The sequence below is a fragment of the Watersipora subatra genome, unplaced genomic scaffold (genome assembly GCF_963576615.1).
Source record: "Watersipora subatra unplaced genomic scaffold, tzWatSuba1.1 SCAFFOLD_26, whole genome shotgun sequence".
Lineage (NCBI taxonomy): Eukaryota > Metazoa > Bryozoa > Gymnolaemata > Cheilostomatida > Watersiporidae > Watersipora > Watersipora subatra.
The window spans coordinates 26,680-46,691 of record NW_027045215.1 but is presented as its reverse complement, the minus strand read 5'-3'; the positions used below and the strand labels follow the sequence as shown (position 1 = coordinate 46,691).

General features: G+C 33.5%; 1 protein-coding gene across 1 annotated transcript; it reads left to right on the top strand.

The window, feature by feature from the left end:
- Window positions 1-10,235: 10,235 nt before the first annotated feature.
- Window positions 10,236-12,884, top strand: LOC137409987 (golgin subfamily A member 6-like protein 2). Its single transcript, XM_068095615.1, has 3 exons — window positions 10,236-10,396; window positions 11,225-11,459; window positions 12,516-12,884. Exons 1-3 carry the CDS (start codon window positions 10,236-10,238, stop codon window positions 12,882-12,884), a joined length of 765 nt encoding a protein of 254 aa, XP_067951716.1.
- Window positions 12,885-20,012: the final 7,128 nt, after the last annotated feature.

Here is a 20,012-nt window from a genome sequence, read left to right as displayed (position 1 = left end):
TGCTCCAATTGAGCTAATTAGCTTATTGTGAGAATATTACAAACGTCTGACAAAACTGAAAAATGTAAATTTCCAATTTCAACCAAACATGTTAGAAATGCTCCATTTGAGCTAATTAGCTTTTTGTGAGAATATTACAAACGTCTGACAAAACTGAAAAATGTAAATTTCCAATTTCAACCAAACATGCTAGAAATGCTCCAATTGAGCTAATTAGCTTATTGTGAGAATATTACAAACGTCTGACAAAACTGAAAAATGTAAATTTCCAATTTCAACCAAACATGCTAGAAATGCTCCAATTGAGCTAATTAGCTTATTGTGAGAATATTACAAACGTCTGACAAAACTGAAAAATGTAAATTTCCAATTTCAACAAAACATGTTAGAAATGCTCCAATTGAGCTAATTAGCTTATTGTGAGAATATTGCAATTGTCTGACAAAAGCGAAAAATGTAAATTTCCAATTTCAACCAAACATGCTAGAAATGCTCCAATTGAGCTAATTAGCTTATTGTGAGAATATTACAAACGTCTGACAAAAGTGAAAAATGTAAATTTCCAATTTCAACCAAACATGCTAGAAATGCTCAAATTGCGCATATAAGCCTACTGTAAGAATTATACAAACGTCTGACAAAACTGAAAAATGTAAATTTCCAATTTCAATCAAACATGCTAGAAATGCTCCAATTGAGCTAATTAGCTTATTGAGAGAATATTGCAATTGTCTGACAAAAGTGAAAAATGTAAATTTCCAATTTCAACAAAACATGCTAGAAATGCTCCAATTGAGCTAATTAGCTTATTGTGAGAATATTACAAATGTCTGACAAAACTGAAAAATGTAAATTTCCAATTTCAACCAAACATGCTAGAAATGTTCCAATTGAGCTAATTAGCTTATTGTGAGAATATTACAAACGTCTGACAAAAGTGAAAAATGTAAATTTCCAATTTCAACCAAACATGCTAGAAATGCTCCGATTGAGCTAATTAGCTTATTGTGAGAATATTGCAATTGTCTGACAAAAGTGAAAAATGTAAATTTCCAATTTCAACCAAACATGCTAGAAATGCTCCAATTGAGCTAATTAGCTTATTGTGAGAATATTACAAACGTCTGACAAAAGTGAAAAATGTAAATTTCCAATTTCAACCAAACGTGCTAGAAATGTTCCAATTGAGCTAATTAGCTTATTGTGAGAATATTGCAATTGTCTGACAAAAGTGAAAAATGTAAATTTCGAATTTCAACCAAACATGCTAGAAATGCTCCAATTGAGCTAATTAGCTTATTGTGAGAATATTACAAACGTCTGTCAAAAGTGAAAAATGTAATCTTCCAATTTCAACCAAACATGCTAGAAATGCTCCAATTGAGCTAATTAGCTTATTGTGAGAATATTGCAATTGTCTGACAAAAGTGAAAAATGTAAATTTCGAATTTCAACCAAACATGCTAGAAATGCTCCAATTGAGCTAATTAGCTTATTGTGAGAATATTGCAATTGTCTGACAAAAGTGAAAAATGTAAATTTCCAATTTCAACCAAACATGCTAGAAATGCTCCAATTGAGCTAATTAGCTTATTGTGAGAATATTACAAACGTCTGACAAAACTGAAAAATGTAAATTTCCAAGTTCAACCAAACATGCTAGAAATGCTCCAATTGAGCTAATTAGCTTATTGTGAGAATATTGCAATTGTCTGACAAAAGTGAAAAATGTAAATTTCCAATTTCAACCAAACATGCTAGAAATGCTCCAATTGAGCTAATTAGCTTATTGTGAGAATATTGCAATTGTCTGACAAAAGTGAAAAATGTAAATTTCCAATTTCAACCAAACATGCTAGAAATGCTCCAATTGAGCTAATTAGCTTATTGTGAGAATATTGCAATTGTCTGACAAAAGTGAAAAATGTAAATTTCCAATTTCAACCAAACATGCTAGAAATGCTCCAATTGAGCTAATTAGCTTATTGTGAGAATATATCAAACGGCTGACAAGACTGAAAAATGTAAATTACAAACGTCTGACAAAACTGAAAATTTAAATTTTCAATTTCAACCAAACATGCTAGAAATGCTCCAATTGAGCTAATTAGCTTATTGTGAGAATGTTGCAATTGTATGACAAAAGCGAAAAATGTAAATTTCCAATTTCAACCAAACATGCTAGAAATGCTCCAATTGAGCTAATTAGCTTATTGTGAGAATATTACAAACGTCTGACAAAAGTGAAAAATGTAAAATTCCAATTTCAACCAAACATGCTAGAAATGCTCCAATTGAGCTAATTAGCTTATTGTGAGAATATTACAAACGTCTGACAAAACTGAAAAATGTAAATTGCCAATTTTAACCAAACATGCTAGAAATGCTCCAATTGAGCTAATTAGCTTATTGTGAGAATATTGCGATTGTCTGACAAAGGCGGAAAATGTAAATTTCCAATTTCAACCAAACATGCTAGAAATGCTCCAATTGAGCTAATTAGCTTATTGTGAGAATATTACAAACGTCTGACAAAACTGAAAAATGTAAATTTCCAATTTCAACCAAACATGCTAGAAATGCTCCAATTGAGCTAATTAGCTTATTGTGAGAATATTACAAACGTCTGACAAAACTGAAAAATGTAAATTTCCAATTTCAACCAAACATGCTAGAAATGCTCCAATTGAGCTAATTAGCTTATTGTGAGAATATTACAAACGTCTGACAAAACTGAAAAAAGGAAATTTCCAATTTCAACCAAACATGCTAGAAATGCTCCAATTGAGCTAATTAGCTTATTGTGAGAATATTACAAACAACTGACAAAAGTGAAAAATTTAAAATTCCAATTTCAATCAAACATGCTAGAAATGCTCCAATTGCGCAAATAAGCCTACTGTAAGAATTTTACATACGTCTGACAAAACTGAAAAAAGGAAATTTTCAATTTCAACCAAACATGCTAGAAATGCTCCAATTGAGCTAATTAGCTTATTGTGAGAATATTGCAATTGTTTGACAAAAGTGAAAAATGTAAATTTCCAATTTCAACCAAACATGCTAGAAATGCTCCAATTGAGCTAATTAGCTTATTGTGAGAATATTACAAACGTCTGACAAAACTGAAAAATGTAAATTTCCAATTTCATAGAAATGTTCCAATTGAGCTAATTAGCTTATTGTGAGAATATTACAAACGTCTGACAAAAGTGAAAAATGTAAATTTCCAATTTCAACCAAACATGCTAGAAATGCTCCGATTGAGCTAATTAGCTTATTGTGAGAATATTGCAATTGTCTGACAAAAGTGAAAAATGTAAATTTCCAATTTCAACCAAACATGCTAGAAATGCTCCAATTGAGCTAATTAGCTTATTGTGAGAATATTACAAACGTCTGACAAAACTGAAAAATGTAATTTTCCAATTTCAACCAAACATGCTAGAAATGCTCCAATTGAGCTAATTAGCTTATTGTGAGAATATTGCAATTGTCTGACAAAAGTGAAAAATGTAAATTTCCAATTTCAACCAAACATGCTAGAAATGCTCCAATTGAGCTAATTAGCTTATTGTGAGAATATTGCATATGTCTGACAAAAGTGAAAAATGTAAATTTCCAATTTCAACCAAACATGCTAGAAATGCTCCAATTGAGCTAATTAGCTTATTGTGAGAATATTACAAACGTCTGACAAAACTGAAAAATGTAAATTTCCAATTTCAACCAAACATGCTAGAAATGCTCCAATTGAGCTAATTAGCTTATTGTGAGAATATATCAAACGGCTGACAAAACTGAAAAATGTAAATTACAAACGTCTGACAAAACTGAAAATTTAAATTTTCAATTTCAACCAAACATGCTAGAAATGCTCCAATTGAGCTAATTAGCTTATTGTGAGAATATTACAAACGTCTGACAAAACTGAAAAATGTAAATTTCCAATTTCAACCAAACATGCTAGAAATGCTCCAATTGAGCTAATTAGCTTATTGTGAGAATATTGCAATTGTCTGACAAAAGCGAAAAATGTAAATTTCCAATTTCAACCAAACATGCTAGAAATGCTCCAATTGAGCTAATTAGCTTATTGTGAGAATATTACAAACGTCTGACAAAAGTGAAAAATGTAAATTTCCAATTTCAACCAAACATGCTAGAAATGCTCAAATTGCGCATTAAAGCCTACTGTAAGAATTTTACAAACGTTTGACAAAACTGAAAAATTTAAATTTCCAATTTCAATCAAACATGCTAGAAATGCTCCAATTGAGCTAATTAGCTTATTGAGAGAATATTGCAATTGTCTGACAAAAGTGAAAAATGTAAATTTCCAATTTCAACAAAACATGATAGAAATGCTCCAATTGAGCTAATTAGCTTATTGTGAGAATATTACAAACAACTGACAAAAGTGAAAAATTTAAAATTCCAATTTCAATCAAACATGCTAGAAATGCTCCAATTGCGCAAATAAGCCTACTGTAAGAATTTTACATACGTCTGACAAAACTGAAAAAAGGAAATTTTCAATTTCAACCAAACATGCTAGAAATGTTCCAATTGAGCTAATTAGCTTATTGTGAGAATATTACAAACGTCTGACAAAACTGAAAAATGTAAATTTCCAATTTCAACCAAACATGCTAGAAATGCTCCAATTGAGCTAATTAGCTTATTGTGAGAATATTGCAATTGTCTGACAAAAGCGAAAAATGTAAATTTCCAATTTCAACCAAACATGCTAGAAATGCTCCAATTGAGCTAATTAGCTTATTGTGAGAATATTACAAACGTCTGACAAAAGTGAAAAATGTAAATTTCCAATTTCAACCAAACATGCTAGAAATGCTCCAATTGAGCTAATTAGCTTATTGTGAGAATATTGCAATTGTCTGACAAAAGCGAAAAATGTAAATTTCCAATTTCAACCAAACATGCTAGAAATGCTCCAATTGAGCTAATTAGCTTATTGTGAGAATATTACAAACGTCTGACAAAAGTGAAAAATGTAAATTTCCAATTTCAACCAAACATGCTAGAAATGCTCAAATTGCGCATTAAAGCCTACTGTAAGAATTTTACAAACGTCTGACAAAACTGAAAAATTTAAATTTCCAATTTCAATCAAACATGCTAGAAATGCTCCAATTGAGCTAATTAGCTTATTGAGAGAATATTGCAATTGTCTGACAAAAGTGAAAAATGTAAATTTCCAATTTCAACAAAACATGATAGAAATGCTCCAATTGAGCTAATTAGCTTATTGAGAGAATATTGCAATTGTCTGACAAAAGTGAAAAATGTAAATTTCCAATTTCAACAAAACATGCTAGAAATGCTCCAATTGAGCTAATTAGCTTATTGTGAGAATATTACAAATGTCTGACAAAACTGAAAAATGTAAATTTCCAATTTCAACCAAACATGCTAGAAATGTTCCAATTGAGCTAATTAGCTTATTGTGAGAATATTACAAACGTCTGACAAAAGTGAAAAATGTAAATTTCCAATTTCAACCAAACATGCTAGAAATGCTCCGATTGAGCTAATTAGCTTATTGTGAGAATATTGCAATTGTCTGACAAAAGTGAAAAATGTAAATTTCCAATTTCAACCAAACATGCTAGAAATGCTCCAATTGAGCTAATTAGCTTATTGTGAGAATATTACAAACGTCTGACAAAAGTGAAAAATGTAAATTTCCAATTTCAACCAAACGTGCTAGAAATGTTCCAATTGAGCTAATTAGCTTATTGTGAGAATATTGCAATTGTCTGACAAAAGTGAAAAATGTAAATTTCGAATTTCAACCAAACATGCTAGAAATGCTCCAATTGAGCTAATTAGCTTATTGTGAGAATATTACAAACGTCTGTCAAAAGTGAAAAATGTAATCTTCCAATTTCAACCAAACATGCTAGAAATGCTCCAATTGAGCTAATTAGCTTATTGTGAGAATATTGCAATTGTCTGACAAAAGTGAAAAATGTAAATTTCGAATTTCAACCAAACATGCTAGAAATGCTCCAATTGAGCTAATTAGCTTATTGTGAGAATATTGCAATTGTCTGACAAAAGTGAAAAATGTAAATTTCCAATTTCAACCAAACATGCTAGAAATGCTCCAATTGAGCTAATTAGCTTATTGTGAGAATATTACAAACGTCTGACAAAACTGAAAAATGTAAATTTCCAAGTTCAACCAAACATGCTAGAAATGCTCCAATTGAGCTAATTAGCTTATTGTGAGAATATTGCAATTGTCTGACAAAAGTGAAAAATGTAAATTTCCAATTTCAACCAAACATGCTAGAAATGCTCCAATTGAGCTAATTAGCTTATTGTGAGAATATTGCAATTGTCTGACAAAAGTGAAAAATGTAAATTTCCAATTTCAACCAAACATGCTAGAAATGCTCCAATTGAGCTAATTAGCTTATTGTGAGAATATTGCAATTGTCTGACAAAAGTGAAAAATGTAAATTTCCAATTTCAACCAAACATGCTAGAAATGCTCCAATTGAGCTAATTAGCTTATTGTGAGAATATATCAAACGGCTGACAAGACTGAAAAATGTAAATTACAAACGTCTGACAAAACTGAAAATTTAAATTTTCAATTTCAACCAAACATGCTAGAAATGCTCCAATTGAGCTAATTAGCTTATTGTGAGAATGTTGCAATTGTATGACAAAAGCGAAAAATGTAAATTTCCAATTTCAACCAAACATGCTAGAAATGCTCCAATTGAGCTAATTAGCTTATTGTGAGAATATTACAAACGTCTGACAAAAGTGAAAAATGTAAAATTCCAATTTCAACCAAACATGCTAGAAATGCTCCAATTGAGCTAATTAGCTTATTGTGAGAATATTACAAACGTCTGACAAAACTGAAAAATGTAAATTGCCAATTTTAACCAAACATGCTAGAAATGCTCCAATTGAGCTAATTAGCTTATTGTGAGAATATTGCGATTGTCTGACAAAGGCGGAAAATGTAAATTTCCAATTTCAACCAAACATGCTAGAAATGCTCCAATTGAGCTAATTTGCTTATTGTGAGAATATTACAAACGTCTGACAAAAGTAAAAATTGTAAATTTCTGATTTCAACCAAACATGCTAGAAATGCTCCAATTGAGCTAATTAGCTTATTGTGAGAATATTACAAACGTCTGACAAAACTGAAAAATGTAAATTTCCAATTTCAACCAAACATGCTAGAAATGCTCCAATTGAGCTAATTAGCTTATTGTGAGAATATTACAAACGTCTGACAAAACTGAAAAATGTAAATTTCCAATTTCAACCAAACATGCTAGAAATGCTCCAATTGAGCTAATTAGCTTATTGTGAGAATATTACAAACGTCTGACAAAACTGAAAAAAGGAAATTTCCAATTTCAACCAAACATGCTAGAAATGCTCCAATTGAGCTAATTAGCTTATTGTGAGAATATTACAAACAACTGACAAAAGTGAAAAATTTAAAATTCCAATTTCAATCAAACATGCTAGAAATGCTCCAATTGCGCAAATAAGCCTACTGTAAGAATTTTACATACGTCTGACAAAACTGAAAAAAGGAAATTTTCAATTTCAACCAAACATGCTAGAAATGCTCCAATTGAGCTAATTAGCTTATTGTGAGAATATTGCAATTGTTTGACAAAAGTGAAAAATGTAAATTTCCAATTTCAACCAAACATGCTAGAAATGCTCCAATTGAGCTAATTAGCTTATTGTGAGAATATTACAAACGTCTGACAAAACTGAAAAATGTAAATTTCCAATTTCATAGAAATGTTCCAATTGAGCTAATTAGCTTATTGTGAGAATATTACAAACGTCTGACAAAAGTGAAAAATGTAAATTTCCAATTTCAACCAAACATGCTAGAAATGCTCCGATTGAACTAATTAGCTTATTGTGAGAATATTGCAATTGTCTGACAAAAGTGAAAAATGTAAATTTCCAATTTCAACCAAACATGCTAGAAATGCTCCAATTGAGCTAATTAGCTTATTGTGAGAATATTACAAACGTCTGACAAAACTGAAAAATGTAATTTTCCAATTTCAACCAAACATGCTAGAAATGCTCCAATTGAGCTAATTAGCTTATTGTGAGAATATTGCAATTGTCTGACAAAAGTGAAAAATGTAAATTTCCAATTTCAACCAAACATGCTAGAAATGCTCCAATTGAGCTAATTAGCTTATTGTGAGAATATTGCATATGTCTGACAAAAGTGAAAAATGTAAATTTCCAATTTCAACCAAACATGCTAGAAATGCTCCAATTGAGCTAATTAGCTTATTGTGAGAATATTACAAACGTCTGACAAAACTGAAAAATGTAAATTTCCAATTTCAACCAAACATGCTAGAAATGCTCCAATTGAGCTAATTAGCTTATTGTGAGAATATATCAAACGGCTGACAAAACTGAAAAATGTAAATTACAAACGTCTGACAAAACTGAAAATTTAAATTTTCAATTTCAACCAAACATGCTAGAAATGCTCCAATTGAGCTAATTAGCTTATTGTGAGAATATTACAAACGTCTGACAAAACTGAAAAATGTAAATTTCCAATTTCAACCAAACATGCTAGAAATGCTCCAATTGAGCTAATTAGCTTATTGTGAGAATATTGCAATTGTCTGACAAAAGCGAAAAATGTAAATTTCCAATTTCAACCAAACATGCTAGAAATGCTCCAATTGAGCTAATTAGCTTATTGTGAGAATATTACAAACGTCTGACAAAAGTGAAAAATGTAAATTTCCAATTTCAACCAAACATGCTAGAAATGCTCAAATTGCGCATTAAAGCCTACTGTAAGAATTTTACAAACGTCTGACAAAACTGAAAAATTTAAATTTCCAATTTCAATCAAACATGCTAGAAATGCTCCAATTGAGCTAATTAGCTTATTGAGAGAATATTGCAATTGTCTGACAAAAGTGAAAAATGTAAATTTCCAATTTCAACAAAACATGATAGAAATGCTCCAATTGAGCTAATTAGCTTATTGTGAGAATATTACAAACAACTGACAAAAGTGAAAAATTTAAAATTCCAATTTCAATCAAACATGCTAGAAATGCTCCAATTGCGCAAATAAGCCTACTGTAAGAATTTTACATACGTCTGACAAAACTGAAAAAAGGAAATTTTCAATTTCAACCAAACATGCTAGAAATGCTCCAATTGAGCTAATTAGCTTATTGTGAGAATATTGCAATTGTTTGACAAAAGTGAAAAATGTAAATTTCCAATTTCAACCAAACATGCTAGAAATGCTCCAATTGAGCTAATTAGCTTATTGTGAGAATATTACAAACGTCTGACAAAACTGAAAAATGTAAATTTCCAATTTCATAGAAATGTTCCAATTGAGCTAATTAGCTTATTGTGAGAATATTACAAACGTCTGACAAAAGTGAAAAATGTAAATTTCCAATTTCAACCAAACATGCTAGAAATGCTCCGATTGAGCTAATTAGCTTAATGTGAGAATATTGCAATTGTCTGACAAAAGTGAAAAATGTAAATTTCCAATTTCAACCAAACATGCTAGAAATGCTCCAATTGAGCTAATTAGTGTTGTATAATCGAGCTGGTGGGCCGCGGGGCTACGCTAATGCCCGAGGTCATGGTAGTTACAGGTAGCTACGAGAGGTTGCGGGAAGTACGAGAGGTTACAGGAAGTACGAGAGGTTACAGGAAGTACGAGAGGTTACAGGAAGTACGAGAGGTTACTGGAGTATAAAGGAGTCGGGAGATTGAGAGAGCTTCCTTCTTGACATCAACCGCATGTGAGTACACATCGATTTATATAACATGGCGCAGTTGACGAAGCTCTGATTTTTTTTTCTTGTTTTGTTATCATTAGCGATAATTTTTCGGGTTGCGGGTAAGTTAAACGGTTGTATAGACCCTTTCACGGGCGTGTAGGTGAGGTAACGTGAGGTAGGGTAGTGTTGTGAGGTGTAGTAGCGGTGTTGTTAAGGTGCAATTATTTATTAGGGTAGTGTTGTGAGGTGTAGTAGCGGTGTTGTTAAGGTGCAATTATTTATTAGGGTAGTGTTGTGAGGTGTAGTAGCAGTGTTGTTGAGGTGCAATTATTTATTACATATTCGGAGGTGGGAGTTACACTAATTATACGAGTGGAGTAGAGTGTATTCGTGGCGAGGGAGATATTGTATCGGGTAGAGATGGAGAGTGGGTTTCCGAAGCTGGTGTTTGGAGAGCACGGAGATGGGTCGTGGGAGAGATTCATAGAGGAGATGAATTTATGTATAGAGAGTGCTGTAGAGAGAAGAGGTTACGAAGGTGAAGGTGAAAATAGGCGCCCTATTATGAGAGGTAGAGCTAGGTTAGTGCCACTATTGAGAGCTATTGGGCACAGTGGTAGAGAAGTATTGAGAGGTGCAGGGTTTAACGTAGATGGCGTAAATTCTACTTATGAAGGGGCAGTGGAGGTTTTACAGGGTTATTATGGTAGACAAGAGAGTATGTTCGTAAAGGGGCATAAGTTCCTTACGGCTAGGCAGACACTTGGGGAAAGTGATAGAGAGTTTTTACAACGGGTAGAGAGTTTGAGCAGATATGCAGAGGTGACTAACGATAATGATAGGGTAAGGTTTGCCCTTATTGTGGCGGTTAACGGGTTGAGAAATAGAGAAGTAAGCAGAGAGTTAATGAAGAATGCAAATCTTACTTGGGCGTTATTGCAGGAGGCATTGAGGGCTCGAGAAATGGCCGACAGCTCTGATAGATTTTTGAGAGGTGAGGGTAGAAGTACCGATTTAAAGAGTGAGGTTAAGAGAGAAGTAGCAAAGGTATCAGAGTTTGATAGCCGAGTGCAGTACAGGAGTAATGATAGAGATAGAAGTTATGATTCAGCAGGTAGATCTTCCCCTAGGGGTAGCCCTAGGAGTAGTAGAGAGTATTATGGTAGTGAAGAGCAAGGTGCTAGTAGATATGGGACAAGAGGCAGGGAGTATAACAAGGACGGTGACAGTAGAAAGTATAGAGACAATAGCAGGGAGAGGCATGTCTCTAGATCTAGAGCAAGCAGTAGAGATGGCAGTGGAGGTAGAGTATGCTACAATTGTAAACGTAGTGGGCATGAGATGAGGAGTTGTCCCTCCATTAAATGTTTTTGTTGTGGACAGCGAGGACATGTATCCCGTTATTGTAGGGATAGGAGAGAAGTAGGTTATGACGGGCGGGGTAGTAGCAGGAGGTCAGGAGGTAGTCGAGATAATAGCTACGAGCGGTATGGTAGCAGGGACAGTAGTGGGGAGAGGTATAGGGGCCGAGGAAGCCCCCGCGAGATTAGAGACAAATTTGGCAGGTACAGGGACAACAGTATGGATAGGTTTGAGGGGGAGAAGTATAAGGAGAGGTACCAAGATAGTAGTAAGGGCAGAAGTGTCAGGTTCTCAGGTTCTAGGGATAAGTATGAGGAGGACAGTTGACTAGAAAGGAGAATTGTACAGGTTTTGAAGGTCAATGGGAAGAACGTTGAATTTATGTTTGATACTGGGGCAGAGGTGTCGACTGTAACCGAGGGGACGGCCGAAAGGCTGAACCTACGGCTAGAGGAGCCATCTACGGTTTTGGCGGGAATAGATGGTCGTAAGCTAAGAGTAGTCGGTAAAGCAGGCGTTCAGTTGGAAAGTAAATATAGAGTTATGGAGACAGAGGTATATGTGGTGAAAGGATTGAGAACGAACTTCTTGGGCATAACTGAGTTAAGGCAGCTTAAATTATTTGCTGTTGTAAATGCGTTATGCGAAAGTAAGTCTGAGGCTGTTAAGGAGTGTAGAAGTATTAAGCCGGTTAAGCCGTTTTCGTCAAGAACCATTATTGCTGGGTCAAGTTATGTTTCAGATGACGTCGAGTTGCAAAACCTGACAAATAAGTCTGACAGAGAGAGCGAAGTTAAGAGAGGTCACACAGGTCAAGATTGGTGGACTTGTAAAACCAAGGGAGTGAAGAGTAGCGAATACGTGGAAATTGGTAGCCGACAGGGGACAGCCCAAGGCACCAGAGATGGGCAAGTGTCTATGGGGTGTGATAGAGAACAGAGTCACGATGAGGTAAGGGAAGGTGCTGAGAAAGTAGCTGAACCAGTGTCTGTAATGGAAAAGGTTTGCTCTTTTTTAGCCGAGGTATCCAGCAATGGAATGTTAGACAGAGAAGGTCATGAGAAAAAGGTAGCAGAGATTGAAAGAGAGGAAAGGGAGGTGTGGAGGAAGTCGAAGGAGAAATTGGCTAAGCTGAAAGCCAAACGGGAGGCAGCAGTCATGGAGATGGAAAATGTCAAGGCATTCAGGGCAGTGGTGCAGGAGTTAGCCGAGGTTCAGAGGAGAATTGCTGGTAGCAGACCTGCACTGGTTGCAGGTGAGGTCGAGCTAGATAGGTCTGGGCCTATGTCAACTCCCAGCTCTGTGGTGCCATCCCCTGTGCAGCCGGTTACGGCCCAGGTGGAGACCTCCCACAGGAAGCCTGTCGAGCCTGCCTCTTACTGGGGAGAGCGAGGTAAAGATGGAAGAGACGGACATGAGGTTGAGGAGTCATTACTGACCCAACCAAAAGACTCCGGGCTAGTCAGGGTTGGTGGAAGTAGTGTTGGTAGTGACAGTGGTCACGGTGGTGGTGACAGTGGTCACGGTGGTGGTGACGGAGGTCACGGTGGTGGTGACGGGGGTCACGGTGGGGGTGACGGAGGTCACGGAGGTGGTGAAGGAGGTGGAGGAGATCAGGAGAGTAGTGCGGCCGAGTACGACAGCAGCCCCGGGTTGCTCGAGAGTGATGGTACGCAGGAGGTGTCGATGGAGGAAGACCTGGGTTAAAGCGTAAGGTAAACTTCACCAGCAAGGTGAGTCGGTGAATGAGTTCCAATGTATTTCAGGAAGGTTAGTGGCCCATACAAAAAAGAAAAGAAAAAGGGCATGTTGTATAATCGAGCTGGTGGGCCGCGGGGCTACGCTAATGCCCGAGGTCATGGTAGTTACAGGTAGCTACGAGAGGTTGCGGGAAGTACGAGAGGTTACAGGAAGTACGAGAGGTTACAGGAAGTACGAGAGGTTACAGGAAGTACGAGAGGTTACTGGAGTATAAAGGAGTCGGGAGATTGAGAGAGCTTCCTTCTTGACATCAACCGCATGTGAGTACACATCGATTTATATAACAATTAGCTTATTGTGAGAATATTACAAACGTCTGACAAAACTGAAAAATGTAATTTTCCAATTTCAACCAAACATGCTAGAAATGCTCCAATTGAGCTAATTAGCTTATTGTGAGAATAATGCAATTGTCTGACAAAAGTGAAAAATGTAAATTTCCAATTTCAACCAAACATGCTAGAAATGCTCCAATTGAGCTAATTAGCTTATTGTGAGAATATTGCATATGTCTGACAAAAGTGAAAAATGTAAATTTCCAATTTCAACCAAACATGCTAGAAATGCTCCAATTGAGCTAATTAGCTTATTGTGAGAATATTACAAACGTCTGACAAAACTGAAAAATGTAAATTTCCAATTTCAACCAAACATGCTAGAAATGCTCCAATTGAGCTAATTAGCTTATTGTCAGAATATATCAAACGGCTGACAAAACTGAAAAATGTAAATTACAAACGTCTGACAAAACTGAAAATTTAAATTTTCAATTTCAACCAAACATGCTAGAAATGCTCCAATTGAGCTAATTAGCTTATTGTGAGAATATTACAAACGTCTGACAAAACTGAAAAATGTAAATTTCCAATTTCAACCAAACATGCTAGAAATGCTCCAATTGAGCTAATTAGCTTATTGTGAGAATATTGCAATTGTCTGACAAAAGCGAAAAATGTAAATTTCCAATTTCAACCAAACATGCTAGAAATGCTCCAATTGAGCTAATTAGCTTATTGTGAGAATATTACAAACGTCTGACAAAAGTGAAAAATGTAAATTTCCAATTTCAACCAAACATGCTAGAAATGCTCAAATTGCGCATTAAAGCCTACTGTAAGAATTTTACAAACGTCTGACAAAACTGAAAAATTTAAATTTCCAATTTCAATCAAACATGCTAGAAATGCTCCAATTGAGCTAATTAGCTTATTGAGAGAATATTGCAATTGTCTGACAAAAGTGAAAAATGTAAATTTCCAATTTCAACAAAACATGATAGAAATGCTCCAATTGAGCTAATTAGCTTATTGTGAGAATATTACAAATGTCTGACAAAACTGAAAAATGTAAATTTCCAATTTCAACCAAACATGCTAGAAATGTTTTAATTGAGCTAATTAGCTTATTGTGAGAATATTACAAACGTCTGACAAAAGTGAAAAATGTAAATTTCCAATTTCAACCAAACATGCTAGAAATGCTCCGATTGAGCTAATTAGCTTATTGTGAGAATATTGCAATTGTCTGACAAAAGTGAAAAATGTAAATTTCCAATTTCAACCAAACATGCTAGAAATGCTCCAATTGAGCTAATTAGCTTATTGTGAGAATATTACAAACGTCTGACAAAACAGAAAAATGTAATTTTCCAATTTCAACCAAACATGCTAGAAATGCTCCAATTGAGCTAATTAGCTTATTGTGAGAATATTGCAATTGTCTGACAAAAGTGAAAAATGTAAATTTCCAATTTCAACCAAACATGCTAGAAATGCTCCGATTGAGCTAATTAGCTTATTGTGAGAATATTGCAATTGTCTGACAAAAGTGAAAAATGTAAATTTCCAATTTCAACCAAACATGCTAGAAATGCTCCAATTGAGCTAATTAGCTTATTGTGAGAATATTACAAACGTCTGACAAAACTGAAAAATGTAATTTTCCAATTTCAACCAAACATGCTAGAAATGCTCCAATTGAGCTAATTAGCTTATTGTGAGAATATTACAAACGTCTGACAAAACTGAAAAATGTAAATTTCCAATTTCAACCAAACATGCTAGAAATGCTCCAATTGAGCTAATTAGCTTATTGAGAGAATATTGCAATTGTCTGACAAAAGTGAAAAATGTAAATTTCCAATTTCAACCAAACATGCTAGAAATGCTCCAATTGAGCTAATTAGCTTATTGTGAGAATATTACAAACGTCTGACAAAAGTGAAAAATGTAAATTTCCAATTTCAACCAAACATGCTAGAAATGCTCAAATTGCGCATTAAAGCCTACTGTAAGAATTTTACAAACGTCTGACAAAACTGAAAAATTTAAATTTCCAATTTCAATCAAACATGCTAGAAATGCTCCAATTGAGCTAATTAGCTTATTGAGAGAATATTGCAATTGTCTGACAAAAGTGAAAAATGTAAATTTCCAATTTCAACAAAACATGATAGAAATGCTCCAATTGAGCTAATTAGCTTATTGTGAGAATATTACAAATGTCTGACAAAACTGAAAAATGTAAATTTCCAATTTCAACCAAACATGCTAGAAATGCTCCGATTGAGCTAATTAGCTTATTGTGAGAATATTGCAATTGTCTGACAAAAGTGAAAAATGTAAATTTCCAATTTCAACCAAACATGCTAGAAATGCTCCAATTGAGCTAATTAGCTTATTGTGAGAATATTACAAACGTCTGACAAAACTGAAAAATGTAATTTTCCAATTTCAACCAAACATGCTAGAAATGCTCCAATTGAGCTAATTAGCTTATTGTGAGAATATTGCAATTGTCTGACAAAAGTGAAAAATGTAAATTTCCAATTTCAACTGAACATGCTAGAAATGCTCCAATTGAGCTAATTAGCTTATTGTGAGAATATTGCAATTGTCTGACAAAAGTGAAAAATGTAAATTTCCAATTTCAACCAAACATGCTAGAAATGCTCCAATTGAGCTAATTAGCTTATTGTGAGAATATTGCAATTGTCTGACAAAAGTGAAAAATGTAAATTTCCAATTTCAACCAAACATGCTAGAAATGCTCAAATTGCGCATATAAGCCTACTGTAAGAATTTTACAAACGTCTGACAAAAGTGAAAAATGTAAATTTCCAATTTCAACCAAACATGCTAGAAATGCTCAAATTGCGCATATAAGCCTACTGTAAGAATTTTACAAACGTCTGACGAAACTGAAAAACTTAAATTTCCAATTTCAACCAAACATGCTAGAAATGCTCCAATTGAGCTAATTAGCTTATTGTGAGAATATTACAAACGTCTGACAAAACTGAAAAATGTAAATTTCCAATTTCAACCAAACATGCTAGAAATGCTCCAATTGAGCTAATTAGCTTATTGTGAGAATATTACAAACGTCTGACAAAACTGAAAAATGTAAATTTCCAATTTCAACCAAACATGCTAGAAATGCTCCAATTGAGCTAATTAGCTTATTGTGAGAATATATCAAACGGCTGACAAAACTGAAAAATGTAAATTACAAACGTCTGACAAAACTGAAAATTTAAATTTTCAATTTCAACCAAACATGCTAGAAATGCTCCAATTGAGCTAATTAGCTTATTGTGAGAATATTACAAACGTCTGACAAAACTGAAAAATGTAAATTTCCAATTTCAACCAAACATGCTAGAAATGCTCCAATTGAGCTAATTAGCTTATTGTGAGAATATTGCAATTGTCTGACAAAAGCGAAAAATGTAAATTTCCAATTTCAACCAAACATGCTAGAAATGCTCCAATTGAGCTAATTAGCTTATTGTGAGAATATTACAAACGTCTGACAAAAGTGAAAAATGTAAATTTCCAATTTCAACCAAACATGCTAGAAATGCTCAAATTGCGCATTAAAGCCTACTGTAAGAATTTTACAAACGTCTGACAAAACTGAAAAATTTAAATTTCCAATTTCAATCAAACATGCTAGAAATGCTCCAATTGAGCTAATTAGCTTATTGAGAGAATATTGCAATTGTCTGACAAAAGTGAAAAATGTAAATTTCCAATTTCAACAAAACATGATAGAAATGCTCCAATTGAGCTAATTAGCTTATTGTGAGAATATTACAAATGTCTGACAAAACTGAAAAATGTAAATTTCCAATTTCAACCAAACATGCTAGAAATGTTTTAATTGAGCTAATTAGCTTATTGTGAGAATATTACAAACGTCTGACAAAAGTGAAAAATGTAAATTTCCAATTTCAACCAAACATGCTAGAAATGCTCCGATTGAGCTAATTAGCTTATTGTGAGAATATTGCAATTGTCTGACAAAAGTGAAAAATGTAAATTTCCAATTTCAACCAAACATGCTAGAAATGCTCCAATTGAGCTAATTAGCTTATTGTGAGAATATTACAAACGTCTGACAAAACTGAAAAATGTAATTTTCCAATTTCAACCAAACATGCTAGAAATGCTCCAATTGAGCTAATTAGCTTATTGTGAGAATATTGCAATTGTCTGACAAAAGTGAAAAATGTAAATTTCCAATTTCAACCAAACATGCTAGAAATGCTCCGATTGAGCTAATTAGCTTATTGTGAGAATATTGCAATTGTCTGACAAAAGTGAAAAATGTAAATTTCCAATTTCAACCAAACATGCTAGAAATGCTCCAATTGAGCTAATTAGCTTATTGTGAGAATATTACAAACGTCTGACAAAACTGAAAAATGTAATTTTCCAATTTCAACCAAACATGCTAGAAATGCTCCAATTGAGCTAATTAGCTTATTGTGAGAATATTACAAACGTCTGACAAAACTGAAAAATGTAAATTTCCAATTTCAACCAAACATGCTAGAAATGCTCCAATTGAGCTAATTAGCTTATTGTGAGAATATTGCAATTGTCTGACAAAAGCGAAAAATGTAAATTTCCAATTTCAACCAAACATGCTAGAAATGCTCCAATTGAGCTAATTAGCTTATTGTGAGAATATTACAAACGTCTGACAAAAGTGAAAAATGTAAATTTCCAATTTCAACCAAACATGCTAGAAATGCTCAAATTGCGCATTAAAGCCTACTGTAAGAATTTTACAAACGTCTGACAAAACTGAAAAATTTAAATTTCCAATTTCAATCAAACATGCGAGAAATGCTCCAATTGAGCTAATTAGCTTATTGAGAGAATATTGCAATTGTCTGACAAAAGTGAAAAATGTAAATTTCCAATTTCAACAAAACATGATAGAAATGCTCCAATTGAGCTAATTAGCTTATTGTGAGAATATTACAAATGTCTGACAAAACTGAAAAATGTAAATTTCCAATTTCAACCAAACATGCTAGAAATGTTTTAATTGAGCTAATTAGCTTATTGTGAGAATATTACAAACGTCTGACAAAAGTGAAAAATGTAAATTTCCAATTTCAACCAAACATGCTAGAAATGCTCCGATTGAGCTAATTAGCTTATTGTGAGAATATTGCAATTGTCTGACAAAAGTGAAAAATGTAAATTTCCAATTTCAACCAAACATGCTAGAAATGCTCCAATTGAGCTAATTAGCTTATTGTGAGAATATTACAAACGTCTGACAAAACTGAAAAATGTAATTTTCCAATTTCAACCAAACATGCTAGAAATGCTCCAATTGAGCTAATTAGCTTATTGTGAGAATATTGCAATTGTCTGACAAAAGTGAAAAATGTAAATTTCCAATTTCAACTGAACATGCTAGAAATGCTCCAATTGAGCTAATTAGCTTATTGTGAGAATATTGCAATTGTCTGACAAAAGTGAAAAATGTAAATTTCCAATTTCAACCAAACATGCTAGAAATGCTCCAATTGAGCTAATTAGCTTATTGTGAGAATATTGCAATTGTCTGACAAAAGTGAAAAATGTAAATTTCCAATTTCAACCAAACATGCTAGAAATGCTCAAATTGCGCATATAAGCCTACTGTAAGAATTTTACAAACGTCTGACAAAAGTGAAAAATGTAAATTTCCAATTTCAACCAAACATGCTAGAAATGCTCAAATTGCGCATATAAGCCTACTGTAAGAATTTTACAAACGTCTGACGAAACTGAAAAACTTAAATTTCCAATTTCAACCAAACATGCTAGAAATGCTCCAATTGAGCTAATTAGCTTATTGTGAGAATATTACAAACGTCTGACAAAACTGAAAAATGTAAATTTCCAATTTCAACCAAACATGCTAGAAATGCTCCAATTGAGCTAATTAGCTTATTGTGAGAATATTGCAATTGTCTGACAAAAGTGAAAAATGTAAAATTCCAATTTCAACCAAACATGCTAGAAATGCTCCAATTGAGCTAATTAGCTTATTGTGAGAATATTACAAACGTCTGACCAAACTGAAAAATGTAAATTTCCAATTTCAACAAAACATGCTAGAAATGCTCCAATTGAGCTAATTAGCTTATTGTGAGAATATTACAAATATCTGACAAAACTGAAAAATGTAAATTTCCAATTTCAACCAAACATGCTAGAAATGTTCCAATTGAGCTAATTTGCTTATTGTGAGAATATTACAAACGTCTGACAAAAGTGAAAAATGTAAATTTCCAATTTCAACCAAACATGCTAGAAATGCTCCGATTGAGCTAATTAGCTTATTGTGAGAATATTGCAATTGTCTGACAAAAGTGAAAAATGTAAATTTCCAATTTCAACCAAACATGCTAGAAATGCTCCAATTGAGCTAATTAGCTTATTGTGAGAATATTACAAACGTCTGACAAAACTGAAAAATGTAATTTTCCAATTTCAACCAAACATGCTAGAAATGCTCCAATTGAGCTAATTAGCTTATTGTGAGAATATTGCAATTGTCTGACAAAAGTGAAAAATGTAAATTTCCAATTTCAACCAAACATGCTAGAAATGCTCCAATTGAGCTAATTAGCTTATTGTGAGAATATTGCAATTGTCTGACAAAAGTGAAAAATGTAAATTTCCAATTTCAACCAAACATGCTAGAAATGCTCCAATTGAGCTAATTAGCTTATTGTGAGAATATTGCAATTGTCTGACAAAAGTGAAAAATGTAAATTTCCAA

Coding starts and splice junctions, on each gene's coding strand:
- LOC137409987 (XM_068095615.1), top strand. CDS start 10,236: ATGGAGAGTGGGTTTCCGAAGCTGGTGTTTGGAGAGCACGGAGATGGG. Junction 10,397..11,224: donor ATTATGAGAGGTAGAGCTAG/GTTAGTGCCACT, acceptor CCGTTATTGTAG/GGATAGGAGAGAAGTAGGTT. Junction 11,460..12,515: donor ATAGTAGTAAGGGCAGAAGT/GTCAGGTTCTCA, acceptor GTTACGGCCCAG/GTGGAGACCTCCCACAGGAA.